Source organism: Sceloporus occidentalis, unplaced genomic scaffold, assembly GCF_023333645.1.
Source record: "Sceloporus occidentalis isolate IW3139 unplaced genomic scaffold, rSceOcc1.0.p SCAF_149, whole genome shotgun sequence".
Lineage (NCBI taxonomy): Eukaryota > Metazoa > Chordata > Lepidosauria > Squamata > Phrynosomatidae > Sceloporus > Sceloporus occidentalis.
The window spans coordinates 32,536-53,554 of NW_028317129.1; the positions used below are offsets into that span (position 1 = coordinate 32,536).

Below are 21,019 nucleotides of genomic sequence, written 5' to 3' on the forward strand. Positions count from 1 at the left end.
ATTAGATGTGTGGCCATCCTTCCCCCCGTGTTAATTGGGACGTTGTTGAACCTGGCCCATTCAATTTACCCCATCAAATCATACATTTTTTAAAAGTAGACACCCCACGGGCATTTAATATGCCAGTATTTTAACTCTTTCCATGCGAGAATTGTTTTAAGCTAATATGCTAATTTTAGGACTTGCTCACAAAAATATATTTTTTATATATATATATATATTTTTTTTTTATTTTTTTTTAACTTGGAGGTTCCCCTGATAGTGACATCAGTGGGAAATGATTTTTACATTTTACTGTTTTTTTACTATTTTTTTCTAATTATTATTAATTTTATTTTATTTTTTAATTTATTTTTACTAATCACACTGTGATTAGAAAGCTGGGCTCCATTGACTTGCATGGTGAATGCAGTACCTGTATTCAACCTGCAAGTGGAGCCAAAGTTCTCTAGATGGTCTGGACCATCTAGCGAACTTTTAAAATTTGTGGTTCCTGTTACAGGACGGCGGCCATCTTCCTTGATGGCGAAGATTGCCGGCAGCTGCGGCTGTGACCGCTCTCCGGAGCGGTCACAGCCCATCAAAAGGTTAGTGTTTGGTGTCGCTGGATGCCTCCTGATCGAGGCATTCCAGCGACACCATTTAAGTTTAGGAGGCGATCGTCGATCGCCTCCTAAACGCTTTTAAAACGGGCGTCCGCCGCCATACAAAGTATGGCGGATGTTGACGCCCCGTGGAGGGGCCAGAGATGGCCCCTTCGTGCCGATCGCGGCGTTGCTGAATGCCTCGAGGTCGAGGCATTCAGCAACGCTTTTTGGGTGCAGAAAGCGATAGTAGATCGCTTTCTGCACCCGTTTAAAGACGTGCCGGTCCTGGCACGTCAATTGTCGTAAAGCACATGCTTTTCCGTGCCGTGCCAGGACCGGCAATTGTCATTAAGGGGTTAAACGGGTTTATACATACGATGAGAGGATTGCAAGATGATAAAGGGAGTGTTTCTATCCCATTTTCATTACTACCAGACTTTCTTACATTCTAGGTGACACAACTGCTCTGTCATTTTTATGTAACTCTTCTACTTTATGTTCAGACGGGGACCACAACAAACCAGAGACGATTTCAGTAGGGTTATTTTTGGAGGAAAATGTGAACAGGTCTCTTAATAGTAAAATGTACAGAACATAAAACATTAAATCACAACATAGTTGTAAACTATTTGAAGATCTGAAACATTCTCGTGTTAATTCCGGTTTGCTGCTTTTTGTTGTTGTTTTTCTCAGATATACAGACATACACACATTACAAATGTTAAAGTTGCACAGCATACGGACAAGTTGTAAAAACAACAGATTTTGTGAGATATATATAAAAAAAACCACATTAAAATAGATTTCTAATCATGTTCCTATTTAATGTATAAAGTCTTGCTTTTCCTCACAAAAATACATGATGGATATTTTATAAACTTAATGGGAGGTTGTCTTTTGTGTAGAAAGTAAAGAGTACATTAAAACAAAATATTATATAAAAAAAAAAAAAAAAAAAAGAAAATACAACATACCTTATATATAAAAAAATATTTTATTAGAGATTGTCTCACAACCAAATATCAAATTGTTTGTGATCATAAAAAGGAAATAAAAATAATCTATGATGATTTACTTGAAATTTTCAGTAGTTGCGTTGTTTCTTCCATCCTAGCAACAGAGAGAGAAAAAAAAATAAATCAGGTCACACGTAATGCATACAGTCACAAAACAATCCGTCCATGTCTGTTATATATTAATATCACACATACATAAATATCCTGGCTTCATTCACAAGCAATGAACGTACATTTTATTCACACAGCAATAGCTGGTTCTGTAGCAATACATATACACAATATACCGTATTTGCCCGATTATAAGACGTGTTTTTTTCCAGAAAAACACCCCTCGTCTTATAATCGGGGTCGTCTTCTAATCAGACCTCAAATAGGTCTGACTATGAGACTAAGATCCAGATCCCCGCAGTGAAGCAGGGGACCTGGATCTTCCCCCTGTGTTAGGCCCCCCCCAATTTACAGGTGCTTCTGAGTCCCCGGTGCTTAGTCCGGGCAGCGTGTAGAGCTCTACGCGATTCGCGTAGAGCTCTACACGCTGCCCGGACTAAGCACACTCTGCCTCCAGAAATGCCTTTTAACCCTCTATGCGCCACTCTGCCTCCTGAAATGCCTTATACCTCCCTATATGCCACTCTGCCCCATAATATGCCTTTTAACCCCCTAAATGCCAGAGGGGTATAAGGCAATTCTGGAGGCAGAGTGGCACATAGGGGGTCAAAAGGCATATCATGGGGCACAGTGGCATATAGAGGGTTAAAAGGTGTATCAAGGGGCACAGTGGCATTTAGAGGGTATAAGGCGTTTCTGGGGCAGAGTGGCAAGCCTGGGGGCAGATGTGCATAACTGGGGGGGGGGCAGGTTGAAAAAAAAGGAAATAAAAACAAAAATAACATTTTTCTCAATCATAGCTTTTATTAACAAACAATTGTTCACATAGTTTAGATGAATTAACATTTACTGGTAAAACTTTTTTCCTATAGGGTCGTCTTATATTCAGGCTTTTTCTTTTTTTCATTAATTAATATTCAGATTTTGGGGGGTCGTCTTATAATCAAGCAAATACGGTAATTAGAGAGATAGAATAGATAGAGAGAGAGCGAGAGAGCTATCCGCACCTACCCACTTTTAAATGTTTCACTTTATACATAACCTTATTGTATAATGCATTATGCAGCGCTTCTTACAATACATATATTCAAGGGTCATGAAAAACTAGAATTTGGTTAGTATTACAGAAATTATACTAATAATATTAATAACACAGAAACGGATTAAATTAGGAAGCCCTCACTCACACCGATCTGTAAAATACACTACAATAGACATTAACTGAATATAGAACATAAACAGGCACCTTGGACTTTTTTTGCACATATTCTTTAAGTTGGAAAGGTGATGTCAAACGGTGACTTAAAACTCAGGCAAAGCGCATTGTGAAACACTTCAACCAAATATCCTGGACAAATTTCAGTAACACTTCCAAAACCATTAAACAGGTTTAGTTAGAGTCCCTGATCATTAACGGTTAGTTTGGTCTGAAAACAAATGACGCAAGATGTTATTAAGCAGAAATTGGTTCCACACCTTGAAGTGCCCAGTACCCTCGATACACAAATATCTTATTTTAGCTTTAATCTGAAAGGAAAACGTGATTTTTTACTTACATTTTACCAATCCTCTCCATCCTTTGCCTTGCCGTTTCCTGTAAACACATTTTTTCGGTGATCACTTTATTATATTATATACAGGATTTAGAATCCGTGTGGCTCCTCGCTGGACATTTATCTATACTAATGCTTGCGTGTTCTTTTGACCCTACCATGGAATTCACTAAATCATTTGCCAGCTTTACTTACCTTTGGATTTTCTGTCAAGTTGCTGTGATTTACGTCAATAGCTATGGGAGATATGTCTGCAGATAGCAAGGAACTGTATCCAGAGGACTGATGATGGTTCTCGTGGATATCCCCCTTTGCCTTGAAATCTGTGCAAAAAGGTTTCATTTTTAGTAACCTATGTCATGTTGTTTGGTCAGTCGTAAACAACTTGATTTACTATACACAGTCTGCGATGCAATGTTTGGAATAAACCATGGGGTTTTTTCCATGATGTTTTCAAAGTTAATTGCAGACAGGGAGTACATCAAATGACCCAACTTCAAAACTTCAAGAATGTATTGATAACCATCAGAGATAAGCAAAGCATCGGCCACGTTAAAAGGTGTAATTCAACATACTCTGCTGAATATAATACTAATAACGAAATATGGCATTCAGATGCCCCAGAAGGACAAATACCGGCCAAAATACCAAAATAGCTTTTTTTTGTTTTTTTTTTAAAAGAACATAGGCTTTTAAGAATACGATAGAAATCTTAACTCTGTATTCCTGTAACGTCTCTTCTTTGAAGAGGTTTGTTTGGAGCTTGTTTCCTAAATGTGACGCTCCACAAATAATCCTAATTACTAAAATAACTATTGAAACCGTACACAGAATGGCAGCGATTCTTTCAGGTCCTGTCCTAACGGGGTGAATTCTATTCTGCAGAACCACTAGATGGCAGTAGGACCACATAGCTGATTGTAATAGACGCGAATACTCGTCTCGTACAGATACCAGAGTGAACCATTAAAAAGATATTGCATATTTATAAATGGTATAGAAACACTGTTACAAATACTCGCGGCGTAGCATAAAAAGGCCAGTCAACATATCCCTGTGCAACTTGGCAAAATAACCAGCTCTCATTCACATCTAAAGAATCAGCGGGGATTCTATAAAATATAAAATGTTTCTCAGTGGAAGTTAAGAGATTTGTCATGTGCTTGGGTCGGTTCACCAGAGGCATGAAACATAACAAACAGCTAGGGGATATTTTAAGAAGGACAAGAACACTTTGATGGCAGACATCAAACCCAGATTTGCAAGAGAGAGGAACATACATGAAACACTAATAAGAATTGAATTTGCTTGCAACTTTTTAACATGTAGAGATTTCAAGAAGAAAAGAAGGTTTTTACTTGCATCATGGCCGTTGTAGCACTGAAGCTCCCATCGACCTAGTAAACATGGGAGCTTTAGTCCTACTAGGAGTGATGGCAGTGATTGCCCATTGCAGCACTACAGCAACAGACCTGAGAAACCGTTACTTCTGTGTTACTACAAGCAAATGACCACTTTCTAGTGTGTATAATTATTATTATTATTAAACAGGTGCCTCCTGTTTGACTGATGCGGTTAGTGCCAACTATGGAAACTCACCTCTGCAGGCTTCGTTTGTCATTCTACTCGATGTGCGTTCCTCACTTATGGCTGTAAATTCTGATGAGAGGTCTCTCTGAAAGCATCATAAAGCATGTTTATACAATATATATTTATAGATTAACCCTATATACAGTGATGTGAACAAGTTTCTGCCCCTTCTTGGTTTATTCTAGTTTTGCTAATTTGTCACATTTGTAATTTTAATATAAGTCAAAAGACAGCATGAGTAAACAAATCAGGTAGCTTTTAGATCATTTTATTAATTAAAGATAGAAAGAGTTCATCAAAACCTATATCATCCATGTGAGAAAGCATTGGCCCCCTTAAAAAAAAAAACAGCAAACGTTTGTGATAACTGGCAATGCATCTTTTACACAGCTGAGAAATTGTGGAGAAATTCTGGCCTACTCTTCTTGGCAGATTTGTTTTAATTCAACCACATTGGATGGTTTTCAAGCATAAACTTATTTTTTTATGGTCATGCTACAGCTTCTCAATCGGATTCGAGTCAGGACGTTGACTAGGCCACGCAAAACCTTAATTTTGCTTCTTTTGAGCCATTCAGAGGCAGACTTGTTTGTGTGCTTTAGATCTTCGTCCTACTGCATATCCCAACTGGTCTTGAGTTTTAGGTCAACACCTGATGGCCAGACATTCTCTTTCCACCAGTAATGGCAAGCTGCCCAAGACCATCACTAGCAACAATGTGTTTGACTGTTGGTATGATCTTATTGTGGAATGCTGTGTTAGCTTTACGCCAGATATAACAGCACACGTCTTCCAAAAGTGTTTGACTTTTGACACGTCAATCTACAGAATGCTATCCCAAAAGTTTTGGGGGTCATCGAGCTGTTTGTCTGCAAATGTGAGACTAGCCTTTGTGTTCGTTTTAGTCGGCCATGGTTTTTGCCTGCAACTTTTTTTTTTGCACAGTCTCTTTCTTATTATGGAATCGTGAACACTGACCTCAACCGAGGCGAGCCAGGCCTGCAGTTCTTTACATGTTAGTCTGGGTTCTTTTGTGACCTCCTGGATTAGTCATCAATGTGCTCTTGGATAAAATTTGGTAGGCTGGCCACTCCTGGGAAGTTCAGCACTGTTACAAGTTTCCTTCATTCATAGATAATGGTTCTCACGTTGGATCTCCAGAGCCTTAGAAATGGCTTTGAAACCCTTTCCAGACTGACAGATATCAATGACTGTTTCTTATCTGTTCATGAATTTCATGAGACTTCAGCATCATGCGCTGCTTTTTGAGACCTTTTAGCCTATTTCACTTTGCAAGTTCTATTTAATGGATGTTTACAAGGCTGGCAGTAATCATGCCTCGGTGTGCCAAGTGAAATTGAACAATTATGAATTATATTTGATTATTTTTCGGTTAATTTAGTATCCAAGGGGGCAATTACATTTTTCTCATAGCGCCAGGTAGGGTTGAGTCCTCATTTAAAAAAACTGAATTTTGTTTTGACTCACTTTGTCACGTTGTACTAAAATAAGTTGGATGAACTGACACGTGTTACGAAAAATGTTGCAAAAATAGAAGAAATCAGAAAGGGGGCAAATACTTTTTCGCTGCACTGCATCAAGTTTGATTTGATTCTTCATCCACCAGTATTTATATTGCAAATGCCTTCTTCTTAAAATCAAGCTTGAAATCGAACCATAAAACACTAGCACAGTTAAAAACAACAGCCAAGCCTTCATCTTCCTTATGAAGGAGACCAGGGCCTGAAGCTGCCTTATCAGTTACACAGTGCAATTAAAAATCGGCAAACACAATTAGCTTAGAAACTCTTTTTTTGCAATTATATATTTCTACAGACCTTATTAGCCCGATAATCACAATTAAAAGAACAATTTAGCTGTACTTCAGATGGCCCTGAAAAATAAAGCTTTTGCCCTAAACTCAATACAGTAACATAATGAATATTTTCTCTCAGAGGAAAGGGCACAAAAACCTAGTGTCTCACCTTCTTTGAATTTATGAGTCGATCTGTTTCCAGGAGTAAAACACGGCTAAGAAGGTTATTCCAATCTGTCTCATCAATAATTATTTTTCCTTTCATTTCAGTCTCTAAGGTATGTATTCTTTCTTCCATCCAATCAAACCTTTGTAGTTTTTCTTGGCATTCAGCTATCTGGATTTTAAGTAACTCAATTTGTGTTGACTCATCCTTTGAAGCCTGTAAAAAAAACATTTCTTTATATTACAAAGCATAATAGAGCAAGCACTAGCGAAGAAAAGGAAAAAGAAATTGTATAATTTAACAAAATGCAAAGTGGGTGAGCAGAAGAAAAATCTAAAACCAATATTAGGCGTGACAACCCTTTTGCCTTCAAACCAGCATCAATTATTCTAGGTACACTAGCACAAAGTCAGGGGTTTTGTAGGCATATAGATAGGTGTATAATTAAACAATTATACCAAACGGGTGCTAATGATCATCAATTTAATATGTAGGTGGGAACACAATCATTAAAAAAAATGGGTGAACAGACAAAACTCACTAATAAGGTGAGGTTGCTGAAGGCAGTTTAATGTCAAAAGACATGACTGAGCACAGCAATAAGACACCATGAGGTTATACTGCATTAACAAGGTCTCTCCCAGGCAGAAATTTCAAGCCAGACAGGGGTTTTCAGGTGTTATGTCAAAGCTCTTTTGAAGAAGCACAAAGAAACGGGCAATGTCGAGGGCCGTAGACAAAGTGGTCAGCCAAGGAAACTTAGTGCAGCAGATTAAAGACATAAGCTTTCTTCCCTTCCCAATCGGAAGACGTCCAGCAGTGCCATCAGCTCAGCACTGGCAGAAAACAGTGGGAGCCTGGTACACCTTTCTATTGTATTGAGAAGTCTGGTCAGAAGTGGTCTTCATGGAAACCTACGGCCAAAAAAGCCATACCACCGACTTGGAAACAAAGGCCAGGTGACTCAACTATTCCCAAAAACATCTGAGCTGGGGTGCAGAGAAATCGCAGCAAAATTTGAATTGTATGGCTGCAGCAGAAGGCAGTTTGGTCGCTAAAGGGCTCAGGTGCAGAACGAGTGTTTAAAAGTTGGGGCTCCTTGCAAGTTAATGATCTCCTGTACAGGCAAATATGTACGATGCAATACAATCAGAAATGCATCAGATTGGCGCCAAATTTATTCTGCAGCACGACAACAACAACCCCAAATATACAGCCAAAGTGATTAAGAACTATCTTCAGCATAAAGAACAGGGAGTCCGGGAAGTGAAGGTATGGCCCCCAGAGCCCTTATGTCAACATTAATTTTAAAGATCTAATCGATTTAGTATTCCTCAGTATTTAATTTGTACCCGTGAGAGTGTTTACTTAAATACAAGCAAAACTAATTGTTTTATACACTACTATACAATTTTTTACATATACATGCGTTATGAAGCTTTTTCCTTTTACAACATTTGCTACTATGGTAATATTATAACGGATATTTTCCATAAGGTTACGTACCAAAGGTGTGCATGGGCTTTCAGGCTCAGATTCCGATACAGACGTCTCTTCTTCACTGGGCGGTGGATGAATTCTGGTAGCTGTACACAAAAGCGGCAAGTTCAGATCATGGCCTGTGTGGCGCTCCACCAGTGGCTTCTTCTACATTAGAAATCACAACAAAAGTAATAGGAGTAAAAACCACGGGAGGCATTATATCATTGCGTTAAAATGATCATAAACAGCTAGAGGATATTCTAAAATCTACCAAATACATTGGTTGTTCTAGTCTTGAATATATGTACTGTAAGCGCTGCGTAAATTGTTGGTGCTATATAAATAAAACATATTATAAATATTAATATTATGATTAGTAGTTCAGGTCTAGATTTTTTTTGAAAGACACGTATAAACATTTTAGAAACATGTTTGATTTTGTTTTAAGCAGGTAAGAACGGTCATGCTTAATAAGAGTTCTATAAAACGTGGGGGAGGGTAACAAGCAGAACAAGCAATTTAGTGATTTTATTTTACTGTCTAGGAAAATATGCTACGTCTTGTCATTAACACCAGGAAATTATTTATATCTTTATTAGCAATTGAATGTTAACAGGGTCTTGTTAACCAAATGTAGAATCGCTCAAGTATGGATCAATAATAATCTGCTGATTTCATTAGTAGCATCCTATGAGGCATATTCTAAATTCAAGAGCAGACGGCTTCCCTACCAGAACGTTATAAAGCTCCAGAGACGTTTATACTTACAAAATAACTCAATTACAAAAGCAAAATCCTATCATCCCTGCTGTAAACAAACAAAAAAGGTGAATTCCATTATTAACCATCATAAAACCCCTAATAGGAGAAAGCCACTGAAGCATGAAAAGAGGGAAACAATGGAGTGCATAGTGAATATGGGTGCGCGCAAGAGAGGAGTCCCATGGAACGCATCTACTGCAAGGCAGATAGCCCTGGGGTGATGGGGCAGAGCAACTGCATGGCAAAGATTCCATAATACATCTATTTTATGAATGCAAATGCTTAGAAGGTGATGCTCAGCTATCACACGCATTGAAGTGCAAATGATGGCTAGCGTGCACCTTAACACATGGAAGACCAAAATAGTCAATGAGATGAGAAATTTGCTACGGACGCTTGCCTCTGGGCCAGTTCGGTGAACTAGAATTCATAGGACTATATATATATATATTACTGTTATCATGATAAATTCTAAGACAAAATTTAGGTATCAATGTTTAAAAGCATATAAAGTTTGGGTTTTTGCTCCATATTTATTAGCAGCTAGCAGGCAGCCCGCTGCAATGGAGACACACGATCTGAGCAATCAATCACTTTGTGCAGAGTACAGCTACATAGGAGATGAGCTCTCTTTGCCAGCTACATATCTGCTATGTAGTTTTCACTCTAGGGCTTGGCACAATGAAATATGTTCATCTAACACGCCTGTTGTGTTTTAAGCAATATAGAGATTATCAGTTTAAAAGTACCCCTGCATTCATGGTTAGTCTGTCTCACATGTTGATATACAGTGTTTTGTATCTGTTTGTTTAGTAAGTAGACTTAACTGTAAAACACAGGATTCGGCACAGCGACATGTTGACTTTAGTTTGATACTTAAACGTAAATAAAATCTTATAAAACATTAAAAAAGGCATCCTTTGTATACGCCAACTGCTTCAAGGTTACCCACCTGGCTTTGTTCAGCTTGTGGTGGTTGCACATATGTCTCTTCAGGGTAAAAGATCTCACATGTATCTTTAACAGAAATGTTTTTCTTTATTGGATGGGGTTTAACCTGTTCAAAAGGGGGATAAAGCAGCAGTCATTGCAAAAGTTGCACAGAAACATAGTAACAAAAAAAACACAACACCCGCACGAGCCACAGAACGTCACACGATGCTTAGAAATACCAGCAATCTGGACATCAACTAAACCTACAAACATATCCCGGCAATTTGTTTTGCATGTATTGTGTACTCCGGGGCTGTTATCTATTCTTTACATGAGCCCTCCATGTCACCAAAACTTGCTTTATCTTATATATAATAGGGACATGGTACAACATGCTTTTAATATTTAATAACACTCAATAGGTCAAGAAAATCTATGATACTGAAAATAGATGATCCTGATAGCAGTCTATGAGGGTTTTTTTAAACAGTAAATTAAAGCCAGAATTGTGTTAAAAAAATATTTGGCTACCTTTCACTTGGTACTTTTTGCCAAAAAAAAAAAAGTAACTAACCTTTGCCAATAAAAGGATTGTGTCTATGTAGTTATTCCTGTTTGAACAGACATTTTAATGACATTCCTGCGTAGGCCAAACATACGTTGGAAGCCATGCGTATCATATCAATTAACTTAAACAAAGGAAACATAATACACAATTCAGTTTTATGAAATTTTATGAGTTTATTGGTGACATAAAGGCCACGGCAATAAAACAATCACTTTTACTACTGACAACACATTTTATTTGCGCTAGATCATAAATCAGAGGTTTCAGGAGGTCTACCTGAGCCAGTGACTGACTTAGCTGAGCAGGGCTAATCTTAAATGATACTGAGCGGCTAATAAAATAATATTAACCAGATATGATGGTTTACTTATTTCCCACATTTTCTAATCACATACAATTGAAATAAAAAGCCAAGTAAGCCTCTGTGCTTTCCATGAAAAGTCTTGTGGTTTTCTTTTAACGTCCGCTTATGTGTAGGAAGGATATTAGGGAGAGTTGCTGAAGCCCAAGCAAATTGGAACGTGCACCATGTGACTCGGCCAAGAAAAAAAAGCAGAACAGACACTCAACAGGAGCACGTTAACAAAAAAAGCCATACATCAATGTGTAAGGGTACATGGATAGAAAATTATTTAAAAATAAAGAATGAGTAGAGGTGGGAAAGATGATCTGGTCTGAGCCAAGCATAACTTATCCACAGCATAAGGATCAGTAAGAGTCCCTGCAAGAACCTCAATAATCGGAGGTGATAGGGCCGCTACAAGTCCAGTTCACACGCTACCATGCTTGTAGGTCAGGGGTTCTCAAACTGCGGCCCTCCAGCTGCTGCAGGACTACATCTCCCATAATGCTCCTTCAGCTAAGGGGCTGGCTGAGGAGTATGGGAGATGTAGTCCTGCAGCAGCTGGAGGGCCGCAGTTTGAGAACCCCTGTTGTAGGTAATCAGGCTGTTAGTAGAGCTTCTAGTACATCTCCTAAATGATGCATCACAAGCTTAACATTTAGATGTGAGGTTTCTGCTGAATAGTAAAAAGGTCTCGATAAAGGGAGGCGAGTAGAAGGCTGTAGGTCAAGCCCTTCTGGTCACCCATGGGCTCCAATAGTACGGCATCAGAACATCAACAAATATTTCCACATTTTTCAAAATATCTATACCTTAATTGTTGAAAACAGTTGCAAATGACAGCCACACTTACTCATCTCCTCCATGATTAAGATATATAATTGATAATAGACTACTTAAAAAACAAACAAAAAAAAAAAAACATTTGTTAAATACCCTGAAAGATGTTAAGGTTTTAGACACAGCTTGCATTTTGTATGGCTGTACTTTGACAATGACCTTGGAACTTCCCGTACATTCCTTTATAAACATATCAGTGGAATATGAAGCTTTGATTAATTATCTTTGTACTTTACTTAAACACGACTTTTGTGTCTTAGCGTTAGGTCAATTTTCTTAAGACAGGAACAAATGAGGGTGTTATAGAGGCATTCAACGATGAGAAGATAGTGTCGTTGCTGACCTAATAAGCCCAGTAAGAAACGGCAAGTAACAAGGAAAGATCCATAGTATGACATCTATTTAAACAGAACATTTATCTAGATGAAATAGTGGAAAATTATACAGGTCTTAAGCATTACACAAGGTAACTTTTAAAATGCTGCTATATAGCATGGACATTTGCCTAATTCCAAAGAGCTTCTCGACCTAAAGAGCTAAGGTTATTTAAAGGTCTTTGAATTCCATATGACCTTTTTTTGTAAAAAAAATAAAATTGGGGTTCTACAATTAAATGATGGGGACATTAGGTTACTTGCAGTTAAAGTTTTATTCAATAAACCATTAGCTTGCAGATAAGTTTTGGTTTGTGGCAAGATTTCAATTCACTATGCATTATGAAGGGCTGGACGTGATTAATGCCTAGTGTAAGGTCATTATTTTAACTATGCATTATACAGGGCAGCTCTGTTCTTCCTGTAGAAGAAACTTCCATGCCTTTGACAATTAGAATTCCCAACACACAGATGTGCGCCTAACACTTTTAGGTACAGTTGTGGAAATGTAATGAAATGAGAGACAATGCAATATCTTGTATATTTATTTTCTAATGAGGTAAGTAAATGCAATTCTTGGCTGTTTGCAATAAGAAAAAAACAATTCAATAGTTCTCCCCTGTAGTGTTATGTTGATGACTGAAAAGAGAGAACACATTCAGAAAGAAAAAAATAAATAAAATAAAAACAATTGAACCAGAAAAATAGAATTTGATGCTACTTTAGAACCGTTCAGCTTATCTCTTAAGTCTTACACCTTAATCACCCCTTGGTCTTATCCGAGATTCAGGATAGCCATGTGCCTCTCCTATGCATGTTTAGGTTCTCTTACTGTATTAGCTTCTACCACTTCTGTTCCACTTGTCCACCACCAGCTCAGTAAAGTAAGACTTTCTTACATTAAAGTAGTCATGATAACGTCAAGTGTTTCACCATTATAACAACCAGCCTTATTGTACCTTGTTTTTATTGATGAATTCTTTGTGTTTCTTCACTACACAGTCAATAATGTCACAGACGATCTGTATCTTCCTTTCAGAAAACGCATACTGGAGGAACTGCTGTTTTGTTAACACAGGCTTATAGTTAAACACATCACGTAGAACCTGGAAAGAGCATGTAAACATGTTTATCGCCAGTATAAAGGATAGTTCTTTCCCTTGCCGCATGCAGTTAAACTTAACCTGTCCATCTATCGGGAGATTTGAAGACTGGATGGCCATTAGAACCATTGCGGCTTTATCCCAAGGCTATTCGGAAGAATAACTGGCACTGCTAATGAAATGATCACACGGGTCATACATCGGGGGTTTTATGTAAAAGCCACAGCCAAAACGATGCACGGAATGTTTTAGATATTAGCGCGTCTTACCTTATAAACGGAATCAATGAATCTCAAGTCACTCTTTGCTGTAAGCTCTATATCCAAAGACACCAGAATCTCCGCAATGTGCGTGGAATAGCAAGTGAATGCGTAACTTATGATGGGCAATGACGCGGAAGGATCTCCTTTCATCAACCTTTCACGGAGAACACGAAAAAAAAACAACCCAACATTGGTGAATAGCAAAATACTTCTAATCAAATATGGGGAGTCAAAACGGGGGATAACATACAAGGGTATTATGTCGCAAGTAAGCTTGCTTTCTAACAGAAGTAGCAGTTTTTATGCGCTCACATTATCCATAATCAAAGCTGCTTATGGAGGACTCAATAACATGGCATGGACCTTTTGCGCATGCTGCTTTCTCACTGCTCCTGGGCTGTGTAATAATGAAATTGCAGATGTCAAAGACACGGCAATAGTTCAAAGCAAAAACTCCAATGAACAGACAGTTTTATTCTGTGGACTTTAGCTTTCAAGTCTGCAAATAGGCTCTGTATGTAAATAACTGTGAATTCACTCTACCACTTAAAAACGCACATAAAAAAAACCTGGCACATCTTCTACAATACTGAACCACAAGTAAACGTACAATAAATATAAAATATAGTATAAAATGCACGCAAAACGGAAGAAAGATTTTTTTTCTTATTATTGAACGGAAGTCAGTGTTCGTAACAGGCTTCTAGTTTGTGCCGTGTCGAGTTCTGTCGGATTCTTCATGTGATAATGAGCTTTCCAGAACTTACTCAGACAATCCACGCGCTTTTAAGAAATGTTCTAGTCACCCCCCCCCCATGTCAGTACACTATTCATAAACAAAGATACAAATGAAAAACCTGCTGTAGACGCACGCTATATTTAGACAAAAACACCATCTGAACTCTTCTAGTTTCGGCCAAACGAGATGCGCCTGCCATAAACAACGTCAAACATTTCTACGCAGAGTGCTGAGAAAAGGCTCGGTGTCTGAAGGATGAGACTTCACAAAGCTTTAAAAGAAACCAATATGGAAAACAGGCGCTTTGCGAAATTAAATCTTGGAACTATGTGACAGCCGTGTACAAGCCTTCATGAGCAGAGCAGGGAATTTAGTTGCAGAACAAAGTACAAGGAATTATGTATGCAATAGGAAAATTCTGAATGTGTTCCTTACAAAACAGAAAAGTACTTTCAAACATCTCCAACGTAGCCCTCCGCACAAGCAGCACCACCCGAGTCTGCTCTGCTGCAGAGACAGATTAGAAGCGAACTCACACGTATTTCACATGAGTTAGCAAGACGAGTGTCCGCACCAGGGGAGTCCTCGTAAAAAGTACGACTCCTAAGACACTTTGCTAAACTGTGGGCTACGCAAGATTACTGTAATTAAGCTTTATTAAAATATAAAACGCTGCGTCTCGTTCGGAAGGATGCCAAGATGTTTATGAAGAGCTATGCTACCAAGTATAGCAGTATTCAGGTGTGATGCAGAGAACCCTGATAGAGCATCTCATGGTAACATTTAAAAACAAAATAGTTGGTGCATTATATTTCAGGAGGGTTGCCAGGTAGCTCTTGGACCGTGCTGTAATAACTCCCACGATGCGCAATCAGTATCCTGAAAGAACCATATATATAGAATATCTTCCTTTTTTAAGCAACCAAACTTTTTAGTGGTAGTGTGTGTGTGTGTGTATATATATATATATATATATATATATATATATATACATATATACACACACACACACACACACATATATATATATATATACACACACACACATATATATATATATATATATATATATATATATATACACACACACACACACATTTATATACATACACACAGTAGATATAAAAAGTCTACACACCCCTGTTAAAATGCCAGGTTCTTGTGATGTTAAAGAATGAGACAAAGATAAATCATGTCAGAACTTTCTCCACCTTTAATGTGACCTATAATGTGAACCATTCAATTGCAAAACAAGCTGAAATCTTTGAGGAGGAAAAAAAAGGGCTCTGTCTGGGCCATTCCAAAACGTTAATCTTCTTCTGGTGAAGCCATGCTTTTGTGGATTTGGACGCTTTGGGTCGTTGTCGCGCTGAAAGGTGAATTTCATCTTCAGCTTCCTAATGGACGCCTGAAGGTTTTGTGCCAGAATTGCCTGGTATGTGGAACGGCTCATAATTCCCTCCACCCTGACTAAGGCCCCGGTTCCAGCTGAAGAAAAACAGCCCCAAAGCATGATGCTGCCACCACCATTCTTCACTGTGGGTATGGTGTTCTGTGGTTGATGTGCAGTGTTGTTTTTGTGCCAAGCATACCTTTTGGAATTATGGCCAAAAAGTTCAACCTTGCTTTCATCAGACCATAACACGTTTTCCCACGTGTTTTTGGGGGACTCGATGTTTGTTTTTGCAAACTTCAGCCAGGCTTGGATGTTTTTCTTTGTAAGAAAAGGCTTCCGTCTTGCCACCCTACCCCATTCATATGAAGAATACGGGAGACTGTTGTCACATGTAGCACACAGCCAGTACTTTCCAGAAATTCCTGCAGTTCCTTTAATGTTGCAGTAGGCTTCTTGTAAGCCTCCCTGACCAGTTTTCTTCTCGTCTTTTCATAAATTTTGGAGGGATGTCCAGTTCATGGTAATGTCTCTGATGTGCCATATTGTGATGCATATCTGAGATGCAACTAAGCAAATGTCAGGTAAGTCCTACTAGAACAGCTGAACTTTTTTTGTGATTAATCAGAGTCCCTTTAACCCCTTCGTGACAAAGGCTGATTTTACTTTTTGTACCCTTCGGGACAATGGCTCGTGTTCAGCTGTAATTTTCTTCTTTCCTGTTTACTGAACCCAAACACATTAGATATTGTTTTTTTTCAGGAGAAGAAGGGCTTTCTTTAGATGATATTGTTTTGATTGTATCATATTATTTACTATTAAAAAAGTCTAAAATATGGTGAAAAATTTTGAAAACTTTTAGTCGAAAAATCTTTTACTCATCTATAAAAGGTAATGAAAAAACCTGCTAAATAGATTCTACTATTTGTCCTGAGTTTAGAAATACCCAATGTTTTTTTGCTTTTTTCTACACGTTATGGGGCAATAAGTACAGGTAGCGTTTTGCTATTTCAAAGCCTTTTTTTCCCAAATCTGGTAATTCTTCCCCCCATGTGTCATTTCGGGTATCTTTGAAGCCGGCCAATGCAATTTACCCCATCAAGTCATATATTTTTGAAAACTAGACAGCCCAGGGTATTCCAAATGCTAGTATTTTAACCCTTTCCATGCACCATATCTACCGTCTACAGTCTTTGTCAAACTTTGTGGTAGTCATTTTTTTGCATTTGTTTTTTCACACGCATTTTACTTCAGGTATGAATTAAAAGGTTCTGGTATATGTCACTATCGTAAAACACCCCAATATGTGGTCAGCAACAGTGGCAGATCTACCGGGGTCGCAGGGGTTGCGACTGCGACCGGGCCCCGGCGGCAGGGGGGCCCAAGCCAAGGGGCCGCCCGAAATCTTTTTTAAGTTTTTTTTTTTTTTTTTAAATAAGGCAGGGGCGTCCAACATGCGGCCCGCGGGCCAAATGCGGCCCGCGAGACCTCGAGGTGCGGCCCGCGTAAGATCGGCAGCCAGGGCAACCGATCTTACACGAGCCGCACCTCAAGCCCTGCTACTTACTTGTGGGAGGGTCTTCTGGACAGCACAGAGGAAGCGGAGTTCACGTGATATCCTACTTCCTCTGTGCTTTAGCAGAGAAGGCAGAGGGAGGCCGCGCCCCCTGCTGAAGTCTGTGAGCGGCATCGAGGAGCTGCAGTGCAGGTAAGGGGGTGGGGAGGGTGTTTGAATGAGTGTGTGATTGAGGGAATGAATCTGTGAATTAATGATTATATGAATAAATGAGTGTGTGTGTGTGTGTGTGTGTGATAGCATGGATGTGTAAGTGCTGGAACCTAGGCATGATGGGACTGTGATTGCTGTTAGCAATCACACTCCTATCATGCCAAGTCAGCCAGTACATGCTGAAACCTGGCCAGCTGCCCCCCTTGTGTATTGATGCTGCCAGCAGTATGGGGTCTGCACATCACTTACAGCCATCCTGTACCAGCGTGTATTGGCTGACTTGGCATGATAGGAGTGTGATTGCTAATAGCAATCAGAGTCCCATCATGCCTAGGTTCCAGCATTTACTGGATGGATGTGTAAGTGCTGGAACCTAGGCATGATGGGACTGTGACTACTGTTAGCAATCACACTCCTATCATGCCAAGTCAGCCAGTACATGCTGAAACCTAGCTAGCTGCCCCCCTTGTGTAGTGATGCTGCCAGCAGTATGGGGTCTGCACATCACTTACAGCCACCCTGTACCAGCATGTACTGGCTGACTTGGCATGATAGGAGTGTGATTGCTAACAGCAATCACAGCGAGCACAGTCCCATCATGCCTAGGTACCAGCATTTACTGGTTGCCTGGGTATGATAGGAGTGTGATTGCTGTTAGCAATCACACTCCTATCATGCCAAGTCATATTGCTAATTTTGTCCAATTGTGTGTTACCTACTTTTATTAAACATGTGAGTTTTTATTATTATTTTTAAAGGTGGGGGTCATTTTCAGTTTTGGCTAAGTGAACCCTGAATGTTTTGGTCCAGAATTTTCATTTTAGTTCATCCCTAGAATAAATCTAGGGAATCCTGAATTTGTAGTCGCAAAACTTTCAAGGCCCAGAAATCAGTGAGAGGAAGAGTAAAGGTTTTGTGTCATTTTACTTTATTTTAATCTGCATATTTTATTAAAGGCCATATTTTTTGTCACAGTGAAAAATGAGTGCGGCCCGCGCACGTATACAATTCTGATGAAGTGGCCCACTGCAGAAAAAACTTGGACACCCCTGGATTATGCCCTTTGTACATGCGCCCCTTTTTCTTTGATTTTTTTACAGATTTAATTCAATATGTAAATTGAATTTGTCGAATTAGTTGAAAAAAAATTGTTGGGTAAAAATCATGTTTTTTGGGGGGGTGAGGGGGGGGGGGTGAGGGGGCCCTTAACAGATTCTCGCACCCGGGCCCTGAGGCGTCTAGTTGCGCCCCTGGTCAGCAACATCTCCTGAGTACAGCGACACCTCACATGAATGATTTTGCCTGGCTGTTTGGGGGCAAAAGGGCCACATTTGGGGCATGCGCATTTTTCAATGTTGAACTTTGGCATTTGGGGATCCACTGCCCATGCCCTATTTGGTACATCTTTGAGCCGGGCCATTTCAGTGTGCCCAATAAAACCATATATTTTTGAATACCCCAGGGTATTTTAAATGCTGGTATTTTAACTCTTTGCATGCACACATTTTACCACCAGCATTTTTTCAAAGTTTGCAGTATTTGTGTGTATTTTTCCCCCACACACCTACTTTATGTATGAATTTACAGCTCCTGGTATATGCCGCTGTCACACGACACCCCAATATGTGTTCAACAACATCTCCTGAGTACAGTGATACCCCACATACATGGGTTTGTCATTTTTGGGGGGAAGTAAAAGGCCACATTTGGGACGTGTGCATTTTTCTAATTGGAAATTAGATGTGTGGCCATCCTTCCCCCCCGTGTTAATTGGGACATTGTTGAACCCAGCCAATTCAATTTACCCCATGGGCATTTAATATGCCAGTATTTTAACTCTTTCCATGCGAGAATTGTTTTAAGCTAATGTGCTAATTTTAGGACTTGCTCACAAAAATATATTTTTTATATATATATATATTTTATTTTTTTGCCTTTTTTTTAAAAAAAAAAATGTAAATTTTTTCAACTTGAAGGTTCCCCTGATAGTGACATCAGTGGGAAATAATTTTTACATTTAACAGTTTTTTTAACTATTTTTTTCTAGTTATTATTCATTTAATTTTGATTTATTTTTACTAATTACACTGTGATTAGAAAGCTGGGCTCCACTGACTTGCATGGTTGAATGCAGTACCTGTATTAAACCTGCAAATGGAGCCAGAGTTCTCTAGAGGGTCTGGAGACCATATAGCGAACTTTTTCATCTTTATTATTTTTTTTACCGGGCAGCTGCCATCTTGCGGATGGCGAAGATCACTTGCAGCGGCGGCTGTGACCGCTCTCCGGAGCGGTCACAGCCCGTCCTGGGGTAAGTATTTGGTGTCACTGAATGCCTCCTGATCGAGGTATTCCAGCAACACCATTTAAGTTTAGGAGGTGATCATTGATCGCCTCCTAAACGCTTTTAAAACGGGCGCCCGTCGCCATACAATGTATGGCGGATGTTGGCGCCCCGGGGAGGGGCCAGACATGGCCCCTAGTGCCGATCGTGGCGTTGCTGAATGCCTCGAGGTCGAGGCATTACAGCAACACCGTTTGGGTGCAGAAAGCGAACGTAGATCGCTTTCTGCACCCATTTAAAGTCATGACGGTCCTGGCACGTCAATTGTCACTAACCTGATGTTGGTGCATGACGTGCCAGAACCGGCAACTGTCATTAAGGGGTTAAATGATGGCAGGTGTGTAATGACTGCTATGTAACATGAGTTTGAATGTGATTGGTTAATTCTGAACACAGCCCCAGTTATAAGAGTCTGTGCACACACATGCAACCAGGTTATTGTGAGTTTGGGGGGGGGGGGGTGTTTCTCCTCAATGATTTCAGCTTGTTTTGCAATTGAAAAAGTTCTGACATGATTTATCTTTGCCTCCTTCTTTAACATCACAAGAACCTGGCATTTTAACAGGGGTGTGTAGACTTTTTATATCCACATGATTACACACACACACACAATCATTTTAAGTTGTAACAAGAAGCAATCTCTCTTTTTGATTAAGCAAACTTATTGTATTGAAGCTCTAACATGCATCCTAGCACTGGCATCCCTAATAAATATATGCCTTCCAGAGCAGAGACTGATGAGGTTTAAATTTTGCATTCCATGTATGAGCATGAGTGAGTTTAACTGGAACCAACACACTGTATAAGGCAAGTTCACAGTACACTGCAACAGGTCGTCACCTACATCACACATATTAACTTTTCAGTTAAGGTTACAGAAGACTAAACAATAAAGCTGATTTTGTTTGGTTCATGTGCTGTGTCTGCAGATTTTAGCCAGTCAGCCCCACAAAGTCAAATATATTATTTAAATGTATAAACCTCTTACCCAGAATAATCCACATCTCTCGGATAAGTGAGAAGTCTTAATCTTTGTTCTAACTTTCTTATTCCAGCTTTTACATCTCCGGTTGCCATGTTCTTATCTAAGAGGACAGAATGAAATGTTCAATGCGGACATAAGACAAGAAATCAAAGATTTTACAAACTGAATTTTTTATATATAAAAATTTAAAATAAAAACTTATCCTGATACATAACAGAAACAATGACATACCATTCAAACCACTAGTCACGAGAAGCAGTCACTATCTCACTGACTTAACTAAGCATTATACAGGGCCAGCCAACTCTTCACGTAGCAGAAG

At 39.2% G+C, this 21,019-nt stretch overlaps 1 protein-coding gene across 1 annotated transcript; it reads right to left on the reverse strand.

The window, feature by feature from the left end:
- Positions 1–1,648: 1,648 nt before the first annotated feature.
- LOC149280679 (centrosomal protein of 44 kDa-like) lies at positions 1,649–20,789 on the reverse strand. The gene is made up of 10 exons (XM_089500180.1): positions 20,701–20,789; positions 13,514–13,661; positions 13,101–13,247; positions 10,036–10,140; positions 8,346–8,486; positions 6,843–7,055; positions 4,867–4,942; positions 3,463–3,590; positions 3,271–3,308; positions 1,649–1,697 (listed from the first exon to the last, which is right to left on the reverse strand). The coding sequence occupies exons 1-10, from the start codon at positions 20,787–20,789 to the stop codon at positions 1,649–1,651; spliced, it is 1,134 nt and encodes a 377-aa protein (XP_089356306.1).
- Between the last annotated feature and the right edge of the window lie 230 nt (positions 20,790–21,019).

What these genes read in the sequence shown, in the direction of transcription:
- LOC149280679 (XM_089500180.1), bottom strand. Translation starts at nt 20,789, where the DNA reads ATGGCAACCGGAGATGTAAAAGCTGGAATAAGAAAGTTAGAACAAAGA. An exon ending in AATTCATCAATAAAAACAAG is followed by an intron (nt 10,141 to 13,100) that starts GTACAATAAGGC and finishes CCTTTTGAACAG; the next exon opens with GTTAAACCCCATCCAATAAA. An exon ending in ACTTGACAGAAAATCCAAAG is followed by an intron (nt 3,309 to 3,462) that starts GTAAGTAAAGCT and finishes ATGTGTTTACAG; the next exon opens with GAAACGGCAAGGCAAAGGAT.